A 24730-nucleotide genomic window follows, 5' to 3' on the forward strand; every position below is an offset into this window, starting at 1 on the left:
CCCAGCGAAGGGGAGGGGTGGGCAGCGCAGGGACCCACCCTCCCACTAGCCACCCCCAGCCTCCCCCCCCGCTCAGCACCCGCCCAGAGCAGCGGCAGCTGCTTGGCCAGTTCAGCCCCCGCTTTCTCCCGCCGGCTGCGAGAGGCAAAGCCCGGCCGCCGCGGCGAGCGGGAGGGACCCGGGCTGAGCAGGGGCCGCTCCCCGCTTCGCCAGCCCGCGCGGGGCTCTGTGCGTGTCTCAGGTGGGCAGCGGCTGCTGAACTTCCCGGGAAGTGCGAGCGAGAGGGAGCCAGAGGCGGCGGCCGCAGCACCAGGGGATGGTGGTTGGCACCCGCCGGAGGACAGCAGCCCAGTAATGTCAACATGTAAGTTTCGTCTCCCTGCGCTTTCCACACTGGGGCGAGGAGTGTTTTTAACCTTCGGAACAGTTTGGTAAGGACGGACTCTCTCCAGCTGCTGGGGCAGCAGACCGGTTTGTCCTTGGTCAAAGAGATTCAGGCCAGACCGACCGCATTTCTTTCCCCCTTAGCCAGTGATGAATCTCGTGTTTATTCTGTGCGAAAAGGTAGGGCTAGAAGAATGGGCAAACCGTGTTGTCTGTCTGTGCACACTTGCCAACGGATACTGCTTGGCCAATATCTGGATTTGCCAAGGGAATGTTCTGTAAGATCTAGAGAAGACCGATATATAAATAATTATTTACAGTCAGTTTGAAAGCAGAAGTTACTCTTTACTTTCGATGCTTCCAGGGGAATATTGCAAAATCCATCCCATCCTGTGTGTGTGTGTGAGTGTGTGTACACACACACACACACACACACACACACACACACGTTATCTGGAGCCAAAAGTTCAACTCTTTCAAAGTGGAGTTCAGAGATCGGCGAGAGGTACTCTTTCTAGCCAGCAAGGTACTGTGCCAAAAATAGGAAGGAACAGAAGGGAGAAGGAGGGGTCAGGCGGAATAAAAATTTAAGTTCCACTCCTCGCTGTTCCCCACAGTCTCCTGCTGGAGAGAGATTGTTAGATTCCTGCAGCCTTTTGGAGGGAGAGAAAGGGCACCTTCACAAGGGTTCGTAGGCGCTATCTTTGATAATCTATCCGGTCCAGGGGTTAGCCTTCCCCTCTGTAATTGTATTGAATCTTGGGCAGATTCCCAGGTAGGCTCTTTTCCTTTGCTGACATATACAAAGGAGCTGTTGGAATCAGTGCTTCTCCAGCACATTCACACCTGGTGATACAGAGCCTATGATTGGGACTGAATGAAAGCAATGATACAGGCGCAAAGGGTAGATTTCTTTTACAGCATAAGGTAAAGTAAGAAGAATTTATGCCTAAAGAACAAACGTTGTACTAATACAGTGCTACCGCGTTAGTAATGTGAGGCATGTTGGTAACTTGCAACTCTAGAAAATTCATTTTGGAGGAAAATCCAAGGACCAAGAAAATATCGGACACGTACAAATGACACGTTTTAAATTAAAATGTATATGCCTTACTGAAGGAAGATGAAGGTATTTTCAAGTCAGATGTTTGACTGGCTCTGAGAACGGTTGTATATGGGGAGAGTAAGCAGCACTCTACAAAACGAAAGTTTTAAATGGCATTGTCTGAAGTTAGCAATTTACAATTAAAAATTAGGTAGAATTGAAATGTACTCTTGTTAGTTTGCAGGAACTAAAACGCTAAGTAGTTGTCTCTCACTGGTTGCATTATAACTCCATAGTGATTACATCATAAAAGACTTTTGTTTCATAACTTAAATGACATGTTTTGAAATTGATGGTATCTCTTTTTAAATTTCAAACTGTCAGCAGCATTTTTTTCTTAATAGTTTCACCCATGTCAAAGATCAAAGAAAATCCAGTCAATCTGCCTAGGGCAGAATTCACATCCCACTCTGGAGAACTCAGCCTAGGTTTTGAACAAGGTCCATGGTGTATGCAGATATGTCCAGCATGTTCTGTAGATGGGGTATTGGTGCATGAGCCAAAGGTGATTGGATTATTTAGGAGTAGTATGTATTTTACTCCAAAGTTGTGTGCTTCCAAAAATATGCCGATGTTGCTTTAGCTGGATATTGTATATACAATGTGGGATTTTTGGTAGTTAGATTTAGCAAGGCAAGCACTAAATTGGTCTTGAACCATGTCAAATTACCACCCCATTTATGGTTTAGATAAATTACATTACGATTTTGCTCTTCCAGAATGAATTGTGAATACACCCATTGTCTCCTGCACCATAGGAAATAGAAGTACAGTAGCTATGGGTTGCATGAAGTTGGTAGCTGGAGTGCTCAACTGGTTATGTCACAGCAGTATCTAAAATTGTCTTTTCACTGACAAATTTGGTAATGCTTTTGTTAGCCATTGTAGACTGCATTTATTATTCTGCAGAGCATTTACATCTGCAGAGGGATAACTGAGAGTTATCCTTTTATACATGTTTTTAACAACTATAGTGAGATTACATCCAACTATAATGGGATTAATGATAGTTACCAACTACAGTATATTGAGCTGCTTTAGCTACACGGATTTCTCTGAGGTCACATGCAGGTACTAGGTGAAGATTGAATCAGACTCACTGTTGTGAATTTTGCCTAAATTTTAAAGAGAGAGAGAGAAAGACATCACCTTGAGCCATGTTCACAGTTGTAGTGATCTGGTTGTTAGAGGCAGAAATAATCTGCAGTTTTACTCCTCTGTAACAGACTTGTCATTCTTGTTATAGTTTACAGTATTTACTTAATCCATTGGAGGGTTTTATTTCATTACTATCCTAATATTCTTGTCTCTCCATTAGTTACAAATAGGGCCCTACCAAATTCACAGCCATGAAAAATGCATCGTGGACTGTGAAATCTGGTCTCCCCCCCATGAAATCTGGTCTTTTATGTGTTTTTACTCAATACTATGCAGATTTTGTGGGGAAAACAAGCATTTCTTAAACTGGGGGTCCTGACCCAAAAGGGAGTTGCAGGGGAGTCGCACGGTTATTTTAGAGGGGTTGCAGTATTGCCACCCTTACTTCTGCACAGCCTTCAGAACTGGGAAGCTGAATAGCAGTGGCTGTTGGCTGGGTGCCCAGCTCTGAAGGCAGTGCCTTGCCAGCAGCAGCAATGCAGAAGTAAGGGTGGCAATACCCAGGGCCAGCTTTAGGCCGATTCCCGTGAATTGGGCCCCGCAGTGTCCGGAAGAGGGGCCCTGCAAGATAAGGCCTCAGAAGACAACTGCTGCCGAGGAAGGAGCCTCCGCCGAAGTGCCGCCGGAAACAGCGGCAACCAATTGAGCTGCCGCCAAATTGCCGCCACTATCTTCAGCGGCAGCTCAATCACTGCCACTGTCTTCAGTGGCATTTCGGCGGCAGCTCTTTCAAATCGGGCCCCGCATGTCCTAAAGCCGGCCCTGGCAATACCATACCATGACATCCTTACTTCTGCACTGCTTCTGGTGGCATCTCTGCCTTCAGAGCTAGGCTTGTGGCCAAGTGGCAGCTGCTGGCCATTATCATAAGGACAAATCAGAGGGTATTGCTGATGGTGGTGATTATTTGCCTGGTACCACAAGCACAATATTGTTAGCGTAAATGAACTTGTGCAAAATTGTGTCAGGTAAGTCATTAATGCAGATTTTGAACAGTAAGGGAGCCAGCATAGATCCCTGAGGTAGACCATCATTGAGGGTGTGTGCTTTGATGATCTGCCCATTCAAAAGGACACTGTACTTTTGGTTGTTCAACACTGAGTCGCATAATGCTATGGCATTTGATGACCCTTGATGCCTTGAGCAATAGCCCATATCGCTACACCTCAGGTGGGGTGGAGGGAAGGGAAGGGGCAGGAGCTAGCTTCCCGAAATGGGGGAGGGGGAGTTTATGTACCGTCCATAACTAGCACAATAGGGTTCTGTCTTCTAAGCACTACAACAATTCAACCCCCCCCCCCCCGAAGTTGTTGTTGTTGTTATTTTTAAGTCTTATAGGATCAGTTTAGTTTGGTCAGTTTTGAGAGAATCAGAACAACACAAGACTTTTTAGAAGTAGGTAGTCACCAGAGACAATGTAGTCCAGTGGATTTAGCACAGAACTAGGCACTAGAAACTCTTGAGTTGTACTCCTTTTGCTGGATGGTCTTGAGCAAGTTACGTCTGTTTCTCAACTTTTCCATCTATAATATGTAGATACGTAGCTCACAAAGTGTTAATGTGTATACAGTACTTTGAAGATGGAGACAAAACCAGGTTTCTTTCAAGTCCAGCAGAATTGTTCTGATTGTTTGACAGACTGGTAATGCTACCTCTGCTCAGAAATTCAGTCTGATGGCTCTGTGAATTCTACTGGTATCAGTGAAAGTCCTGTGCATCATGCTAAAACTTTACTCTGTCAGTGGCTGACATTAAATATGCAACACTTCGTTCTTGTAGAAACAGCAGTATCTTCCTGCATTTGAAATAGAAGATTTCCTGTTACAGTCACCACCCCGATTGGCAAATGTTGAGATTTTAATTGCATCACTGAATATAATTTGTTTTGTTGTCTCAACAGGGTAGATTCTCATCAACCGCAACTTTCTAGGGGAATATTTAGGGTATCTGTATATGTATGAAAATTATTTTTTGCATACTGTACAGCTCCCAAGTCTTGGCATTCTGTTGTCTGAGATGCTAACAAGAATTTATGGACCACTGAGTTGGAGGACAGTATTTCTATTGTCTAGTAATATGCTTATTCTGCTGTATCTGGCTTCATCAAAGAGATTCTTGTATTTCAGAGCCCTGAATGTTCTGTGCTTGTCTTTAAAACTTTTAAAGTTTAATTTTACCATATCTCAGAAAAATAAATCAGCTTCAAGTTAATAATTTAACAAAACTTTCAATAAAGAATTGGACCTTTTTGTAGTCAGATACTTATATTAGAGAACAGCAGTTAGGTTTTCCTACAATCCATTCACAACAGTTGATCTCATGAAATGTTATTTACCTAGGTCTGTAGCATATATGGTTCAGGGGACTGATTTGAAGAACTATTACTTTTAAACTTGCAACATTAGTTGTTTCATCAGTTGATTATTTTAGGATGCTTACTCATCTAGGCTTGTTGGTGTTTAAATTTTTTTCTTTCAAAAGCTAGAAGAGCCATTAGTGGACAAGATTTTAAATTTACCCCTGGCTTCCACTATCCGTTTTAAAGCAATATATATGGAGTGGGGAAAGAGAAAAGATTTCCATATGTTTAAAAAAATCAGGTTTTTATGATATGTGGTTTAACTGCCTGGTGTTTTTTTTCTCACTAACCTCCCTCACATTCACAGCCTGACAAATGGCATTAAAGTTCATCCAAATGTCTTTTGGGTCAATTTATTTAATATTTCACTACCCTGACAGACATTTGTGTGTGATGATGTTTTTTCGTTACTGTTAGTTCGGTGTTCTTGCCAGTCCATCCTGTTTCCTTCCTCATTCTGTCCCCTCAATATAACCCAACAATTTCTTACTGGAAAAAGGCCAGTTATAGGCTGTCAGTACAAAATAGGATGGGAATGGTGTTGGTCAATATAATATGTGAGCTGTGTTTCACTATTTCTTCTTTGCTGTTGCTTGTTGCTGAGTTTTTGCATAAAAAGAGAAAGCAATAGAATAGGTTACAATTAATTTTGGATCCATGATTATATCTCCATAGTAAAGGTTGGGACTAAGTTCCATTATAAGCCTTATTTCTTGCTTGTCCAGCTTCCACACACCATAATTTTAGCTAGGAACATTTTGATTTGGCCTAAAAATTGTCATATTTGCTTTAAAGGCAAAGGAATGCAAATAGAATTGGCCAAACTATTTTTGTATTTATTGTATTAAATATCAAAAATCTAATTTATTTCAGTGAGAATAGGATTGGGCCTCTGGACACTGACAGTCAGAAAATACTACCTTTTTAAGTTAAGGTTCCTATTTACTGTACAATATGTAAACTAAGGAATGTTACAGCTATAAAAACCTTAAGACTGAAAAGTGTAGGAAAGAACAGTTATGGGAAGAAAGGTAAATATTCAAATGCACTCTTCATATTGTCTATAATACATGTCAGTGCATTGCAAATTCCAAAAAGAACCTTAATTCTACCCATATTCCTGCCCAGTCTCAACATACAGACCATATCCCTTTTACATCATCCACCCTACATGTTTTGAATATGGGTTACAAACTGTCATAAACAACCACTCACCCACCATGCATGGCCCACAGACCCAACCACAGTCCATCTTCTGGTTTGCCTGTCTGTTATCAGACATATGAACACCTTGTCTTTTACCTGCCATATAAAGACCAGAGACAACACTCTTTTAAAGCAAGATTCTAAGGAACTCCATATTTTTCAACTGCTGGAGTAATAATAGCAATATCTTAATTATTACTGAAAAAATCAAGTTTTGGCTTGTTTAAAGGTTTCCTAAACTGTTGCTTTCTTGCTTCACAGGATGTCACCTGTGAATGATATGTGGTGCTATCACTGGAAACGGAAGCTGCAGCACTTTCTGTATTTATTGACTATTTACATGATATGTGCGCAGGATTTGGGTAAGTGAGCAAACTATCATCTCTTTCCAATAAAAAAATCATGGGCCCAATTTTGATGAATAAGAGCTAGTCTTATGTATGGCTGTATTATGTATTTCTGTTACATTCACAATTTAATATTTTGATTATCTTGTAATTTGATAGTTTGATTTATGTTTTATGCTATTGCCAACGTTCAATTTAGCTGTTTTTGAAATAGTATTTCACTCATCCATCACTGCCATTTCTTTTTCTTCAGCTAATTGTGAACCTTGACTTTGAGTTATTTGCTTGACCCTTTCTTCTGATTTTTCTTTGTAAGTTCTTGCATCTCTTCTGATTTTCTCATTCATTTCCTCTATTGACAGAATAAGGTGTGATACTTAAATATTTTTCCAAATTTGGATACGTGGGCATGTGTGTGCGTAATGTAGTGACTCTTCACATCACAAATAAGTTGACCTTAAAAACTGTAAATGAAGTATGATGATGATTAATCTAAAATTGCTTCAAAAATCCATATGAACATAGAACAATCATATACTGGACAGGACATTTAATTAAAAACTCAGCCTTTGTCAGTCTGTAGAAACTGGTGAGTGCAGAATTTTGTAATATCTTGAAATTATTGTCTGTAAACTGAAGACCTATAGATTTGATTTACCAAATGCAGAAAGTATTTTAGGAGTTTCAGCAGTTTACTGCACAGTTCTTGAGCATAAGAAAACCTTGGAGCAGATTGTGGCATGCTAATTCCATATCAAATAGGAAATTTTCCAGTTACTAACTTCCCAATGGAAAGACCATACTAAATCTGAAAAACAGGGTGAAATATATAGCGATGTTCTGTTGTTTTTAAACAAACAAGTAAAGAGCTTTGAAATTTCATCAGAGGTTATGTATTTGTTAAACTGTCCAAGCTGCACATTCATAGTTCCAACTGCACAACAGTTTAAGTGATGTACTTTTTAAACCTAGATAAAATATTATAGACACAAGTCTACATTTGGGGCCAGACTGTCTGCTGTAGCTGAGTAGGCTCAGCACAGCTGGGGTGTGCAAAGCTCCTATTTGAATCCCCTTGATCTTGATCTCTCCAGCTGCCAGTCTGGTCCTTAGTGTAAAATAAACCAACTGGGGGACTGATCTAATTTTCATCAACTGTTTAGTGGGCCCTGTGTCTGGCAATTGTGGAATGCTGGGGCACAAGGATGCCTCAGCCAGTCTCCCTAAGCTGGTCACTGGAAGGATCCAGAGCCACTACAGTACAACGGCTCTGTACCATTGCAGGATCCCTCATTTGCAGGGGCATATATGCCAGCAGCTGGCTGGCTACACCAACTTTAAGGTCGCTTAATGCCAGTGGAGTGGTACAAAGAAGCCAAAATGCACTTGATAATCAGAGAGAAGGTGGGTGAGATAATATTGTTTATGGGACCAACTTCTGTTGGTGAGAGAGACAAGCTTTTGAGCTTACACAGAGCTCTTCTTCAGGTTACCATCAGAAATTGGCCCAATAAAAGATATTACCTCACCCACCTTGTCTCTCTCATATCCTGGGACCAATACTGCATACTTGTTAATCGGGCATTTTGTTTTGAATTCACTGGTTTGCTACTTGTCAATTTTTATGTTTCTGTTTTGTTTTGTTTCTCCTGTGTCTTTTGGCTAAAGAGAAAACTTGTGTTTTTTATGTGTTAATTCCTTTATTGCTATTCAAATATGAATGTGTATAGGCAGGAGTTTTCTATTGTACATTATTTTTCAATTAATGGAACATCAATCATCAGACACTTTAGATAGGATAGCTAGGAATAAACAATTTCAATAGACAGATATGTTTGCTGTTCAGCAATGAAGCAGGTCACAAGCAAAATTTGTTAACACTCTATTGAAATGAAAATGAGACATTTATATCTCCTGTGATGTGATTTCAGTGGACCTGTCTGCAGACCTTTGGGTTTTCATTGTTAATGCTGTCCTTGCAACTCACGGGTGTGTGTTTCTTCTTTGTTAGGCTATAACTAGAGATGCCATATACTAACCTTCCCTCCATTTCTTTGTACTTTTTAATAGAAGTTTTGCTATTTGAGGTGTACTAAGCAGATGACAGCAGCCCTTTTAATGCATTACAGATTCTTTGCCATGTTTTTTTCTTTTTACTAAAGATGTATGTCAGTTTGGCTTTGGACACACGTGGTATCCAGAATGTTAATGTTAACTTAAATAATACTGAAGTTAATGCAATAGAATAAATACCATAAAATCTGACATTCAGGCAGCTTCACTAGTGATCCGTGATCTCAGAAAGCTATTGATTTTTTTTGCACTTTGACTAGCGGAGGTTAGATATGTGGAAGGATGATGATAATCAGATGCCTTTCTCATGGATTAACTATAGGGCTGGTAGTCAAGGCAAAAAAAGTCAGTCATGCCTTTGTCGGGGCACAAATGCAAAAGTAATAATTCTACAGTGAGAGCTTTGCTTGCGTAAGGATGCAGGATCAGGCCTGTTTTCAGGAAGAAAACTCAAGGGAGGAATAAACACATCAGAAAACCTATAATAGTAGCAGGATTGTCTCTAAATAGAATGTTTGTTCAGAGTTTTCTGTGATGTGTCAGCAGCTATTTAAGGTGAATAGCTCCTTTTTTATGAATTGGCTAGTTAAATGCAAACATACTGAAAGACAGGTGCAATAGCTCAGTGAATTACCCTAATATAGACCTGCTCAAAAGCACATTGAAGTCAGTGGAAACACTCCCAAGGATTCATAGATTTTAAAGCCAGAAGGGACCTCTGATCATGTAGTCTGACCTTCAGTCTAACATAGGCCATGAGGATTTTCCTGAATTAATTCCTGTTTGAATTAAAGTGGGCCTTTTGCAAAAACTTGCAATCTTGATATACAATGTGCTTTGGATCAGGTCCTAGAAGATCATGGGACAAATCCTCAGCTGCTGTAAATTGTCATAGATCATTGACTTTTAATGGAGCTATGGCAATTTACATCCGCTGAGGATCTGTATTGACCAGCAGGGTGAGAAATAGTGTATCTTTTCCCAGTGTAAGGCTGCCAGCTTGAGATATACAAATAGCTCAAAATTTCTTCTGTAATTTGAGCAACTGGACCATTGGTTAACATACTGTGCTCTTAAAAATCAGTATAAAAAACAAACCAAAACAAAAACCACCTCATCCAAAGTTTAGGAAGTGCACTTTCCACGTCTTTTAAAGTGTAGAAATGCACATGGAATGTCATCCCCAATAGCCTGAACTCTGTTCTGGTCTACCCTATGCACCTGTTGCATCTTGGACATAAGAGAGTGATGTTATGAGGAGTGTGGCCTAGTTATAGGGCACTGGCTGGGGACTCAGAAGACCTGGTTTCTATTCCTGGCTCTGCCACTAGACTGCTGGTTGGCTGTGGGGAAGTCACATCCCCACTCTGTGCCTTACTTTCCACATCTGCAAAAATGAGACTAATGATCATTAGCTCCCTTATAAAGGGCTTTGAGATCTACTGATGAAAAACACTATGAAAGAGCTGGGTGTTGTGGTGATGATGATAATAGAGTTTTTAATAAGGATGACTTAAATCCATCCCATTTATGTAGCTGAGAGACTCTGGATTCCCTGGCTTTGTTTTTGTACAATATGTCAACAATATGTAAGTTGATCCCTTGAACGTTGGCATAAAATCGATCTGAATTTTGATTCAGCATTTAGGAAATTGGGAGATCCAGATACATTATATCTCACAATATGACAATGTTTTTGCCATGGAAACCCTACATGCATTTGGGATATTGTACTGAATGGTTGGCTTAAATAAGGACATTTTTAGTGAAGAGATGTAAAAGTCTGTCTTTTTACAGTAACCTCATATCATCTTAAATAAGGCAGAAATAGTTTGATCTAATGAAGTAAAAACATTGGGGTTTAATCGCCTCAAAATATATAATTAACCTTTCAACAAGAGTTCAGTTAGATCACTTCTCAGTTGTTGTAGTTGTGGATGCATAGGAAGATGTCTGGTCTTTAGAATAGGATTGTTTTCTGATTTTGGTTGCTCTATGGATTGTAATACAGGATCAGAACCAAAGTTGTTTAGGTGACCTTAAATGTATGTTTCAAGCTCCATATTTGCTTTCCAATTTCTTTTTTTAAAGTATAATCTCTTCATTGAATTTCTAGCTTTTCTAATGTCTGTGCCTTTTGAGGGACTTGCAACATTCTCTTAAGAATTTTTATCCCTTTAAGTAAATGCTATAAATCTACAATCTTAACTACAGCTTAATCAATTTTAATGTATTCAGGATGTGGAAAAGATATTTTAAAAATAAACATACATAGAAGGAAACTATAGTTTACAGTAGTTCCATACTATATCCCCTTCTAGTGCTATTATGGAACCACTCTGTTGCAGCTGATATCACCCAGCCTGTGGCAGAACCTGATCTGAAGATGTCAGTAGCCATCTTTTGACTTCAGTCTTTCAGTTGACTTCAGTGGGTTTTCAGTTAGGTCCATAGAACTAGATGTAGGGAGAAGAGTAACTGTGTGACATGTGATATCACAGGTAGTGGTATTCACTGGAGTGTAGGGAACCATGTTAGTCTTTCCAGTGGCTATTTAAAAATATTTATTATTTGAACATAAGAATGGCCCTACCGGGTCAGACCATCTAGCCCAGTATCCTGTCTTCCAATGGTGGCCAATGCCAGGTGCCCCCAGAGGAAATTAACAGAACAGGTAATCATCAAGTGATCCATCCCCTGTCACCCAGTCCCAGCTTATGGCAAACTGAGGCTAGAGACACCATTCCTGCCCATCCTGGCTAAGAGCCATTGATGGACCTATCTTCCATGAATTTATCTAGTTCTTTTTGAACCCTGTTATGGTCTTGGCCTTCACAACATCCTCTGGCAAGGAGTTCCACAGATTGACTGTGTATTTTGTGAAGAAATACTTCATTTTATTTGTTTTAAACCTGCTGCCTATTAATTTCATTTGGTGACCCCTAGTTCTTGTGTTATCAGAAATAGTAAACAACACTTCCTTATCTACTTTCTCTACACCGGTCATGATTTTATAGACCTCAATCATATCTCTCCTTAGCCATCTCTTTTCCAAACTGAAAAGTCCCAGTTTTATTAATCTCTCCCCATACGGAAGCCGTTCCATAGCCCTAATAATTTTTGTTGCCCTTTTCTGAACCTTTTCCAATTCCAATATATCTTTTTTGAGATGGGGCAACCACATTTGCACACAGTATTCAACATGTGGGTGTACCCCGGATTTATATAGAGGCAACATGATATTTTCTGTCGTATTATCTATCCCTTTCTTAATTATTCCCATCATTCTATCTGCTTTTTTGACTGCCACTGCACATTGAGAGGATGTTTTCAGAGAACTATCCACAATGACTCCAAGATCTCTTTCTTGAGTGGTAACAGCTAATTAGACCCCATTATTTTATATGTATAGTTGGGATTATGTTTTCCAATGTGCATTACTTTGCATTTATCAACATTGAATTTCATCTGCCATTTTGTTGCCCAGTCACCCAGTTTTGAGAGATCCTTTTGTAGCTCTTTGCAGTCTGCCTGGGTCTTAACTATCTTTAGTAATTTTGTATCATCTGCAAATTTTGCTACCTCACTGTTTACCCCTTTTTCCAGATCATTTTTGATTATGTTGAATAGGTCTGATCCCAGAACAGACCCCTGGGGGACACCACTATTTACTTCTCTCCATTCTGAAAACTGACTATTTATACCTATCCTTTGTTTCCTATCTTTTAACCAGTTACCAATCCATGAGAGCACCCTTTCTCTTATTCCGTGGCAGCTTACTTTGCATAAGAGCCTTTGGTGAGGGACATTGTCAAAGGCTTTCTGAAAATCTAAGTACACTATATCCACTGGATCCCCTTGGTCCACATGTTTGTTGACCCCCTCAAAGAATTCTAGTAGATTCGTGAGGCATGATTTCCCTTTTGTTTGTTTGTATTCTTTAAGGGAAAGGGCTAGAGAAGAGAGGATGTCCGGAAGGTCTTCGCTTCCCCATAACTTGAATAGAAATCAGTGAGGGGTCTGGATATACACAAACTGGGAGTCAGGTCAGGGGATTGGAGGGGTTATCCACATGTAAAAGAGCCAGGTACTAGTTTGGGATGTGACCCTATCCCCATGTAAGGAATACAGGAGCCAAGTCTGGGGTGTTTGTGGAAGGTGGTGATTGCAGCTAAAGGTGGGTTTACGGTGCCCACTTATATAAGGGTGTGAAGCAGGTCTGGAGTTGAATATCTCCTTCCCTCCCCCCATGAACAGAAGCCTGGTGAGAGCAAGTTTGGAGGAGAGGGAACAAAGCAGAAAGCATGCTAAAATAAGGTTAGTGTGGATTAGCAGGGAAAGCTAGTACTGTGCACCTACTGTTAAAATTGATTCAGCTTTATCTTTAACGTGCCTTTCTTGCCTACACAACTCAGGAAGAGTGTATTTGCAACTGTTCTGAACCAGCCTACCCTAAACAAGGGCCAAAGATCTTATCTCCAAGTGAGTGCTGAAATAACTAAAAGCAGAGTTGCTTATCTTTCTCCCTCCTACCATGTGTGCATTAAGGATTGAAGTGCCAAGATACTATCCAAAACAGCCAGTGTAATTCTACATATACAGCTGAGAGGCAGGGAATGATTTGATAACTTAATTACTAACACTTTGCAAAAATTCTCTCCTGGCGTCACTGGGGTGGGGATAAGTGTGTAGACGCTGTGTGTAAGTGGAAGTGACATTTCTGACTCATACACACAATGAGTACTTAGAAAGTTAGGAAACCTAAAGAAGTTTCAGTTAAAAGGTATCTGCTTTCCCGCCTGCTAGAGGAAGGATATCTAATTTCTCAACTCTCTCTCAAAAGATACCTTTTAACTGAAACTTCTTTAGGTTTCCTAACTTTCTAAGTACTCGTGTGTTTGAGTCAGAAACGTCACTTCCACTTACACACAGCATCTACTCAATATAATAGATGTGCATGTGTACATGGAAATTGAGAGGTTAAGTATCATAATACCGAGATTCTCTCTAGTAGTCCTGTAACACTTTTATTTATACCCTTTCCGTGTTAATTTCCCTTCACATTTTAATGTAGTCCAAAGCAATATCAAAATAAGCACTTTATGCTGTATTTGTTTAATGTCCAGATTTATGCTCTAATGGGGTATGCATTGAGACCATTTATGGATTTACATCTTTTGTTGAAATCTGAGTTGCCTCTTTTATACACCCCTGCCTTGACCAGCTAATTAATGTGAAAATAAGTGTCAGCTGAGATGATTAGTTCAGGAAGCAGCCTCTTGTTATCTTCATTTATTTTATTTTTAACAATACATTTTTGATTGAACTGATTGTTATCTCCCTCGAAGTGTTTTGAACTTATTCTATTAAACATGAAAATATTACCTAAAAAGCTTGCTGGGTTTCCCCTTCCCCGCGATGTGGAACTGTAGCCAGAAAGTAGAATGCAGCCAAACACCACTGAAAATTCTGAGCTGAAGAGGAATTGTCAACACCTGGTCTATGCTTTCTGCTAATTTTTTTTGTTCCACAGTAGTTACAAAAATAGACTTTATATAAATAAACCAAGGGATGAAAGCATCAGTCAGGAAGGGTAGTAATATTTTTAAAGCACCTGTTGAAGAGTGTACCTTGAATAAAGATCATCTGCTTATCCCATCAAATACAGTTTGTGGAAACTGTAAATTACATATGATATTGTGTTTGCTCTGAGTAGCAGAGCCAAGAATAGAGCTCAAGTCTCCTGACTCACAGTCCAGTCCAATAGGCCACATTGCCTCTCATAAATGTTATGTTGTAAAAAGGTTCACAAGTTGCTATAGTCTTCATCTGTTCCCTTAGCAGGATGAATGGCTTTCATTTCAGTATCTTTTATTCATCAATCTTTTAGAATTCTACTTTCCTCTACTATGAATTATTGACATCAGAAATATTGGATCATAAAGCAGAAATTTTAGTTGAGAATAGGACAATCCCTCAAGTAAGAACTGATACGTACATAAATCTAGCAAGTTTGCCAAATTCGTATTCATACAAATATCTTAAAATAAAATCAGTAATGGATGGATAATTAAAATAGCTGATTTCATGTGCCTGCCACCATTTTATTAACTTTGGTACCACTAAAGAGTCAATATTTGTCAATAAATGCCAGGCCCCAATCTTGCAGGCACTTACTCACATGCCTTACATTATTCACATGAGTAGTTCCACAGGATGTTGAATCTGGTTACATAATGGGATTGCTGAGGTGATTAAAGATACACATGTGCATGTTCACTGGCTCAGGGCCTCATAGATCACTGTCTGGTAACTGTGGGTAAATGCTGGATTTATAATGTCAGCATTTGATCAGCTACCACATTGAGATAGCTGAGAGAGCACAGATTTGCCTTTATACGAACGACATGGACTTTGCTAAAAATAAAAGGCTTTTATTTTACAAAAAATTGAAACAAGCAGAGTGAAAGAATTTTAGTCACTGCTGAAAAAATAGAAAATACATCATATTACTCATTCAGATTTTAAGATTTTGTATAAATACACCTGCATAAATAAAAAGCCACACTTGCTAGTCCTCTGACTGCTGCGCCATCAGTATTTCCTCCATTCCTCACATCTGAAAGAAAAAATAAAGTTGGCTAAGCATGGGATGTAAAATTTTTCCACACGGTTAACTAGAAATGCAGCACAAAAATAAATAAGGGAAAATGATATGCCTTTAACATGACATGGTGAACAATAGCCCCAACCTCCCATCACTACTACTTGTGAACCACCCCATTGCCCCAAGATCAGCTACAAAAGAAGCATCAATGGGGAGGGGGAAGTGGCTAGTGGCTACCCCCGACCTTAAGCATTCGGACCTTGTAGGTTCTTGCCATGAGAATCCAAGTCTCCTAAGGGAACAAAAAACGGTATCTAGCAATGACAACCCAGTAAAATGTATAATGATAGTAGATCAAAATCAGATCATGTTCACAATAATATTTAAGCAATAGGGTTCAAGTCATACTGGAACTCTACAAAATGCCTTTCCAGCACTTTTTTTGTGTGTGGAGACAGAACGGTGTTCCAGTACTTATGGTACTACTACTAGAAGTGTGTTACGACTCAAGTACTGCTAAGCAAGCGAGACTCTTCACAGACCTCAGTCAAGGCTGGTGTCCCTTGCTGAGCCACACCCTGCATCATGCCATTACAGAGTGGGAGTCTCCACTGTGTCTTTGCTCTTTTATATCATAAGGCACATTCTGAAGAGTATACTTGCACCTGCTGTTGGCACAAACTATGCACCACAATTTGTAGTCAGTGTCTGATAAAACTTAAGGACAGAAATTGAGCCTCCAACTAATCAAACTACTCTCTCTCTCTCTCTCTCTCTCTCTCTCTCTCAAAAAATAATAATAATAATACCAATTATGAATTTGTGACAACTTTAGTAATAGACAAGATCATTTGTAGCAAAGGAGTTAATCGGACAGAATTTGCCCTTTCTTGTAGTATTTTTCCCTGTCTTTCATTTTGGATTTTGTCCCACTGTCTTTCATATTTGGACCTTCGCAGTTTGAGCAGTACATTCATAATTGCTTTGTTATTAGGAAACAATTTTCTTTTACTTGTTGCTAATTATTCTCAAGGTTTCCCCCTGTATGGTCTTCCTGTCATCATTTTCTATTCCGTAAGCTTCCTGTTTTGTAAGTTCTATATAGCTCCAGTAGCTTCCCAGTTTTGAGTTGGATTGTTGACTGCATGGCACTTGAAACTGTAGGGCATAATTTTTTTCTTTTAAAAAGAAAGGCATTTGAGGCAATAGAACCCCTCACAGTTGTAACTCAGTTGTTTGTTTAATATTCTGAAGCTATTGGAATTATATTTTATAGTTAAAATTTTAAATGTTTACTATTTCATGGGTACTACACATTTATTTTGTTTACTAATGAGCATATTCTGTACAGTTAAAAATTTACTTCATATGTTTGTGTATCATTTTGCATGATTTTTTTCAGTCCCATCAAAATTTAGGTTTCAGTTCTGAAAGTACTTATTCTGGGCATTCAGGTGTAATCCCATTGTCTTCAGAGGGCCAACTCATGGAAGTGAGTGCTACACCCAGTGGTAAATATGTGCACAATTGGGCCCTTATCCAGCAAGAAAAACAGAAATGTGGAAAGAGCTTAATACAACTGGCCTGATTATTTAAAGGGTGCAATATGATCATAGTTTTTTCCAAGTTCCAGCTTTTTTCCATTATGAATACAGTTCAAGATGGGTGTCAGGATACTGCAATTCCCCATCTTAAACAGAGTTTGTTTTGTTCAGATACATGCTCTGACTGCTCACTGTTCTCCTAATTAATGGTGCAGTGACAAACCCATTCTATAAAGCTGAGGTCATCTTTTATCAGAACTCAGTTATGAGGTGGAGAAAAAGACTTCATGGCTGAAGTTATCACAGAGGCATTTGTGGTAAGAGACACAGTCCTGAGTGTGTGGTTTTTAGATGGAGGAGGTGGGATGGAGAAGTGAGGTTATGGCTACTCTAGGGAGCTTTCCTGTCAACTTAATTAATCCACCCCCAACGAGCAATGGCAACTATGTCAGTGGGAGAAACTCTGCCATTGACATAGTGCTGTCCACACTGGCACTGAGATTGGTGTAACTTATGTCACTCAGGGGAGATGACTTATTCACACCCCAAAGAGACATAAGGTATACCATCCTAAGTGACAGTGTAGACATAGCTGCAGTGTGTGTTTCTCATTGCCTGCCTGGGATTTACAGGAAACTATTAGTAACTGCATCTGATTTTAAAATCTTTTAATAATTTTTCTTCTGTGTCTACTTTTTCCAATTCTCCAGCATATTAGCATATTTCATACTAGATATGTGAAAGAAGCTGATACCCAGGAACCATACTGTAATCACATCAGCTTAATGCTACAATCACTACAATGCCCCAAAGACTATGGATATGATTTTATGGAATGAAGTCTAAATAAAGTGGAATAAAGTGTGTATTCATGTTTACCCTAGGCATTGAGCAATTATCTCAAATGATTGATTTGACTGTTTCTGTGTTTTTGACTTTGTAAAATATTGTTATTACTTAAGAAATCAACACTATAATATACACTTGAAAAAATACAAGCAGAAAAAATTATAGCATTAACTGAAAGCAGAATTGGTTAGAAAGAAAACTGAGACCTCTTTTGCGTCTTAATTTTGTGTGTGATATGAGTAATTGAGGAACTGGAGCTGCTGCAATGGGATTTTTTTCTATAAATAAGCAAGCAAAATCAGATGGTACAAAGAGATCTAGTTATGTAACAGTATGGTTTCCTGTACTATAAAATCTAGACTTTTTTTTTCTTTGAGCTGTTAAAGCCTGACATATGATATTTGTTTCTTAGAGGAGAGCTTAGTTAACCTTATTATCAGTCATATGCACCTGTTGGATAGATGAGATGTTTGTCCATTGTATTAGTAATTAATTTTTTTGTAATTCTTTAATTCTTTGTGGAGATGGAGGGCCCCAATCCTGGGTTGTATTCAAGTATTCTCAGCACACCTCAGGAAGTGGGAGAGCAAATAAGACAAAAATGGTTTTAAGTAACCTGATCCTTCAGCTGCCTAGCGACCACATGGCATCACAACTTAGAGCAGCCTCAACAGTGTAGCTCAAGCTTACACCCAGCTGCCTTCAGGGGGCTAATCCAGTAGCCAGGGATCACCAGTGCATAAAGACATCTCTGCCATCTCCACCTTCCCCTGCCCATGCCCACTTGACGAATGGCCAGAATAGGGAGTGGAGTAGCAGGTGTATGTCACCCAGGGATTTGGCCACATTGGGGTGGGGGGGAGGGAAGGAGGGACTAGCCACTTATACTGGTATAAAACAGCTATAGCATAGATCAGGCCATAAAACTATCTACAAATTGGGAAGTTTATATTCTGTTCTGTCAATTACTGAATAAACCATAAAAGCAAATTACAGTCAACTGTGTTCTCCCCCTGCTTCAGGTATTTCAGTTAAGGGTTGATGATTGCTTTCTGAATAACAGAAGCAGCATCAATAGCAGTAGCTTCTTTTGTTTAGCTCTGTACTTTTCTCACAGATAGCATTTTAATTAAGGTCACTATTAGAAAGTGACAGTGAGGCTCAAGAAAGCATATCTATATGTAACCCCCAAGGAGATTACTTAGATTCCTGGGGCTCTGTCTGCTGGCCGCTCAGGGAGAGGCACACTGTCCCTGGTAGAGAGGGGGAGCCAAGGCAGACTCAGAGTCCACCCAGCAACCAACGGGGAGTGAGATGCGCTTCCCAGGGAGTTCAGGAAAGGGGAGAAGCCACTTTTTAAGTCAGCCTGGAGCCAGCCAGGGCAAGGGCAGGAGTGGCTGTGTGGGGAGCTGGTGAGTCCCAGGCCTGCATGCAGGGTTCCCCCTGAGAACTGGCCTCTACAGACCTAAAAGCAAGATCCCTCAGCTGGACTTTTCCTTCTCCACTGATGATTCCCAGTTTGTAGAGTTTTGCTGGGAAACTTCCCCAGCCAGGCTGGGTTCGCCCTCCAGCTCCCTAGGGAAGACCAGTCACCACATGGTGAGCTCTGCTCTATCTGCTAGTTCAGGGCTGCTGCCTGCTGTGTGTGTGTCTGGATGCTGGGCTAGGAGACTACAGTTTGGATTTTAGTACAGTTGTGTAATCTGCACCTTGAGCCCTGCAGCCCTTTGTGGTGAGGGGAAATCCTGGGACCAAAGCAGCCTGATTCCTGCTTGAAGAGGATCCCTGCCAGCAGAGATCAGCCCCTCTGCAGTGACTGAGGAGTCCAGAGTCATCTCTGAACCTGAGGATCGTTCATGGAGTTTGTGAGTGCGTCATCTTTTAGTTAGTCAGTCAGGGAATTTTGTTTCGGGGACCCCCTACTCTCTGAACTGTGTCCTCAAGCCAGGGAGTAATGGTTTGGGGATTTTATAATGTGCTGCATATTAAACCTGTGAAGGGATTTACCACCATCTCCCACTTGTCAGTCTTTTGAGCTGTACTGAATCCAGTCAGCTACACTGCTGAACCACTGCAGTGAAGAATTTTGTGATCATAGGTCATCAAGGGCCCCAACAAAGTATGCATACCAATAGGACACTAATCTTACATTTGCTACATCAAGTCATGTGACTGGGAAGAGTCACAAATATTATAGGAGTGGGCACCAGTAACCCTAAAAATAGTGTTTTACCCTGTTATGTTATATTTGTCTCCTGTTTAATATAATTATTGTGTTAAATATATTGTATGTGTTTGTGTTATTTCTTGGAAGTCTCCAAGTATCTGGCAAGTAAGTGGGAATTATCCTGTGATTGGAGTTTTCCTCCCAAGCTGCCCTGGTGACCCTGTCAGGAAGGAGCGAGGGGGGTGGAGGCACCGCCAAATGAATTCATAGAAAAAAATAAAAATACAACCTGCTAAGTGGGTGGCGGGATCCAGAAAAACCCAAACCTGTAAGCAAATTGGCATTAAAAAGGTAACTGGGTAGAGAGGGGGCGCTACATATATATGTACTGATATATAGGTAGATAGATAGATATAGATATATTACCTGTGTGATAGATATATATATATATGTGTGTGTGTGTATATATATAATGTGTATACACACACATACACAATGGACCGTAAAGCCATATTTTTCACAGTAATATAATGTCAAGTAAGTACTTCCTAGACCAGGGGTGGGCAAACTTTTTGGGGCGAGGGCCACATCTGGGTGAGGAAATTGTATGCAGGGCCGGGGCAGGGGGGGTGGAGTGCGGGATGTGGAGGAAGGGGCTCAGGACAAGGGATTGGGGCAGAGAAGGGGTGCAGAGTGTAAGAGGGGGCTCAGGGAAGGGGGTTGGGGTACAGGAGGGGTACGGAATGCAGGATGGGGCTCAGGGCAGGGAGTTGGGGTGCACGGGGTGCAGGGTGCAGCAGGGAGCTCAGGGCAGGTGGTTGGAATGCACAGGAGTGCAGAAAGGGGCTCAGGGCAGGGAGTTGGGTGCAGGAGGGGTGCGAGGTACAGGCAGAGGGCTTAGGGCAGGAAGTTGGGGGGCGGGGGGCAGGAGGGGTTTGAGCTCCAGCCCGGTGCCGCTTACCTAAAGTGGCTCCGGGGTGGCAGTGGCGCACACCAGGGCCAGGGCAGGCTCTCTGCATGCCTGCCCTGTCCCCACGCCACTCCAGGAAGTGCTGCGGCCCCTGGGGGGGGGGGGGGCAGAGGGCTCTGCGTGCGCACATGGAGCCCTTTGCCTCCCGGCCCGGGGGCTGCTTCTGAGAGCAGCGCCGGGCCCGCAGCACCACCAGGGGTAATCCCGCAGGCCGGATCCAAAGCCCTGAAGGGCCGGATCCGGCCCGCGGGCCATAGTTTGCCCATCCCTGTCCTAGACCCTTTGCCAAAAAGCTAGTGACTGTTATCTATAAACAGTTCATGCCTTCTTTGCTTAGCTGTTTTCTTCTTTTTTAAGCTGATGCACTTAGTATAAACTGCATGAAGGAACCACTCCTCCTTTGGTGCTTCATCCTTCATTGACTCTGTCCATTTCTGAAGTGTTTGAAGCTGTTACAGAATGTCTATAAAATCTCAAATGTTGAGTGACCATTTGGCAATTTAATTAAAGTAATTATTAGCTGCTCTCTGGATCCTAAGAAAAGACTTCCTATTCTGTTACGTTTGGATGCCTAAATTCTCTCAGATTTAACAATGGAGTGTATCAAGTGATGGAAACATTGCTGAGAAGTCTTTCCATATTTGTAAAATCTCTTTCATAGAGATTATTTTCAAACACTTATGTTTCCTTGTGATCTTACCAATTTTCCCTGTGTAGTCACTACTCTGAATACTAATGAAGGACTATTCATTGTTAGTGTGTTAATTTTTTTCAAATTTCCATTTTTTTATTAAAAACAGGACATATCTGTGAGAACTTTTGCAATCCCCCCAAAAAAAATTTCAGTTAGTTTTAATGTTAATTAGTTCTTGTGACTTCCTGAGAAGACAAAGGGGGAGTTGATCTATAACATTTTTCTAGAACAAATGGGGAAATGTGCCATAAAACAGAATAATAGCAAATGTTCTCTTGGTTGCTTGACATCAGGAACAATCCAATTCAGACAGACCTGCTTTAAACAACGGGTTTGAACAGAATTTTGTGAAGTAGGAAATAAGAAGCTGTATGACTGATGTTCATCAATACATATTATGAGAGTTCTTACAGTTTTTCTCCTAATCAGTAGATGATAAATGTCCCAGTTGCAGAAGAAACTTGCATATTTTGAATGGTATGAACATCCTTACATGATGGTGACTAAATGATAATTTAGTGTCAGATCCAATGAATGTGCAAGTTAATAGTTTTACTCATGTAATCTGTTTATTGAACTCAGGAGAGGAAAATTACTCATGTGCATACATGTTTGCAGGATTTGGCCCATTCATTGCATAATGGACATGGTTACTTATGAGAGACAAGGTGCGTGAGGTAATATCTTTTATTGGACCAACTTCTGTTAGTGAGAGAGACAAGCTTTCAACCTACACAGAGCTCTTCTTCAGCCAGGGAAAGGTACTTAGAGTGTCATAGCTAAATGCAATATGGAACAGATTGTTTAGCACAGTGGGTCTCGAACGTTTTGTACTGGCAACTCCTTCCAGACAGCAAGCCTTGGAGTGAGACCCCCCTCTTATAAATTAAAAACAAATTTTTTATATTTAACACCATTTTAAATGCTAAGTGTAGAACCCTGTTATTTAAAATTAATTTATCTTTTCTCACTGCTTTTAAATTAAGAGTAAATCACATTTTTTTGAATTATTGTTATAAGCCTTTTAAAATAGTTACTGTTTAATATGGGGGGGGGCCGAAGAAACTTTGTCAATATCACTTTTCACAGCAGACTTGGTGCCCCATTGCCACCCTTATTCTTACACTGCTGCTGGCAGCAGGTGCTGCCATCAGAGCTGGGTGGCCAGAGAGTGGACCAACAAAAGTTGGTTCAGTAAAAGGTGTTAGTCTAGGGTTCCCATATTTCAGGTTCCCAAAAAGAGGACACTGCCGGGGGGGGGGAGGGAGGAAGCAGGAAGGGGGAGCTGGAGGTGGGGTATAGTTAGGGGTGTTGGAGGCGGGGGTACTCACTGGAAGTGGGGGGCAGTGTCACTCCCTGTCATGTTAGCAGGGCAGCTGTGCAAGCCCAGGACGCAGCAATATCCATCAGTTAGTGCCTCTATGTGGGACTCCCCCCTCACAGCTGGGAGTGGGGCCTGGGTGGGTGGGATCTGGCACCTGTGGCTGCAGGGGAATGAACCAATCATCTGCCTATGCAAGGGAGGGACCAATCAGGGCTCTTTCTGAGCTGCAGTATCTGCTCTGAAAAAATCCTGGACATTGCCTGTTTGGAAAATCTGCCTGGACAGAGGATGGAGGCTCAAAAAAGAGGCAATGTCTGGGAAAACCCATATGTATGGTAACCCTAGATATTACCTTACTCACCTCATCTCTAATATCCTGGGACCGACAAGACTATAACTACACTGCATATCTTAAAATGTGTTAACTAATACTAAACAATCTGTTCTTCTTCGAGTGATTGCTCATATCCATTCCAGTTAGGTGTGTGCGCGCCGCGTGCACGTTCGTCGGAAGATTTTTACCCTAGCAACCCCAGTGGGTCGGCTGAGCGCCCCCTGGAGTGGCGCCATAACGGCACCGCATATATACCTCAGCCGACCCACCCGACCCTCAGTTCCTTCTTACCGCCCGTGTCGGTTGTTGGAACAGTGGAGTCCAGCTTGCCTGTCCTCCGCTTCCCTAGCTTCCTCATAGTTCTTTTCTCTAAAAAATTGTACATAGTTGATATCTTCGTTGTAGGTTTTCTTGTTTTTGATAGTTTAATCAGTTTACTGTTAGATAGTTAGCGGGTTCGGGGATTAGCCCCCACCCACACCCGGAACCGGAGCGGAATCCTGAGGCGGGAAATGCGATCCGTGGGCACTTCGGCACAAGGGTTATCTGCTCCGCCCTGGCCCTCCTGGCACGCCTCGGCCTCTTCACATGCCGACAGTTACTACGTCGACGAACATGACCCTCAAGTCCCTTCGGGAGTTTTTCAGCAGTCCCATTATGCGGACCAGGAACCTCATCACTGGGGTTATTGGACCCCTTGGGCCTACCACCAAGCCCAAGGCGCTCCTGTGCCTACCACGCGCACCGTACCACACGAGTCCCGCATCCCGGAGGCTACAATAAGCCGCCCCCCAGTTGACACTGAGATACCATCGTGTGCGGAGGAAGGTAGTCAGCCTGCCCAGGAACCTCTGGAACAGGAACCTTCCCAGGTCCCAGACGCTGACCGGGACACCATCATGCCCGGGATTTCTTCTTCTTCCTCTTCCCCGGATGAGGCGGTGGCGGGGTCGTCGTCTGCAGGTCCCCCACCAATTGACTTACAGGCACACCAAGAGCTCCTTCGCAGGGTGGCACTGCGAATGGACCTGCAGGTGGAGGAGGTATCGGAAGTGATAGTGACCATTTTGTCAGCAGACGCCCCTACCCGCATAGCCCTGCCCTTCATTAAGACTATCCAGGCGACTGCTGAAAACCTATGGCAGACTCCGTCCTCTATTGCACCCACAGCAAGGGGTGTGGAACGCAAGTACATGGTCCCTTCCAAGGGATATGAATATCTGTATGTACACCCTATCCCCTCGTCGTTGGTGGTGCAGTCTGTCAACGATAAAGAGCGTCACGGCCAGCAAGGCCCGGCTCCTAAATCAAAGGACGCCAGACGAATGGACTTGCTTGGTCACAAGGTCTACTCTGCTGGTGCCCTGCAGATCCGAGTGGCTAACCAGCAGGCCTTGCTAAGCCGTTACGGGCATGACACTTGGGCTGAGGTAGAGAAGTACAAAGAGCTCCTACCTCAGGATTCCCGACAGGAGTTTGCGGCCTTCGTAGAGGAAGGTAAAAAGGTAGCGCGCACCTCGTTACAAGCCTCCTTAGACGCAGCTGACTCGGGGGCACGTACTATAGCCTCGGGCGTTACCATGCGCCGGATCTCTTGGCTCCAGAGTTC

At 41.8% G+C, this 24730-nt stretch overlaps 1 protein-coding gene across 4 annotated transcripts in view; it reads left to right on the forward strand.

Annotated features, from left to right (window-relative positions):
* Positions 1-250: 250 nt before the first annotated feature.
* ADGRG6 (adhesion G protein-coupled receptor G6) overlaps positions 251-24730 on the forward strand; it is a 168840-nt gene continuing 144360 nt past the window's right edge. For 3 of the 4 annotated variants that reach the window (XM_045011400.1, XM_045011403.1, XM_045011404.1), the window contains exons 1-2: positions 1865-1994; positions 6474-6574. In XM_045011400.1, coding sequence (XP_044867335.1) covers positions 1969-1994; positions 6474-6574 — 127 coding nt within the window. In that variant the 5' untranslated portion in view covers positions 1865-1968. Of the gene's footprint in view, positions 365-1864; positions 1995-6473; positions 6575-24730 lie in introns of those variants that run through there. The other variant, XM_045011402.1, reaches the window with a different exon arrangement.

The sequence above is a fragment of the Mauremys mutica genome, chromosome 3 (genome assembly GCF_020497125.1).
Source record: "Mauremys mutica isolate MM-2020 ecotype Southern chromosome 3, ASM2049712v1, whole genome shotgun sequence".
NCBI classification, from domain to species: domain Eukaryota; kingdom Metazoa; phylum Chordata; order Testudines; family Geoemydidae; genus Mauremys; species Mauremys mutica.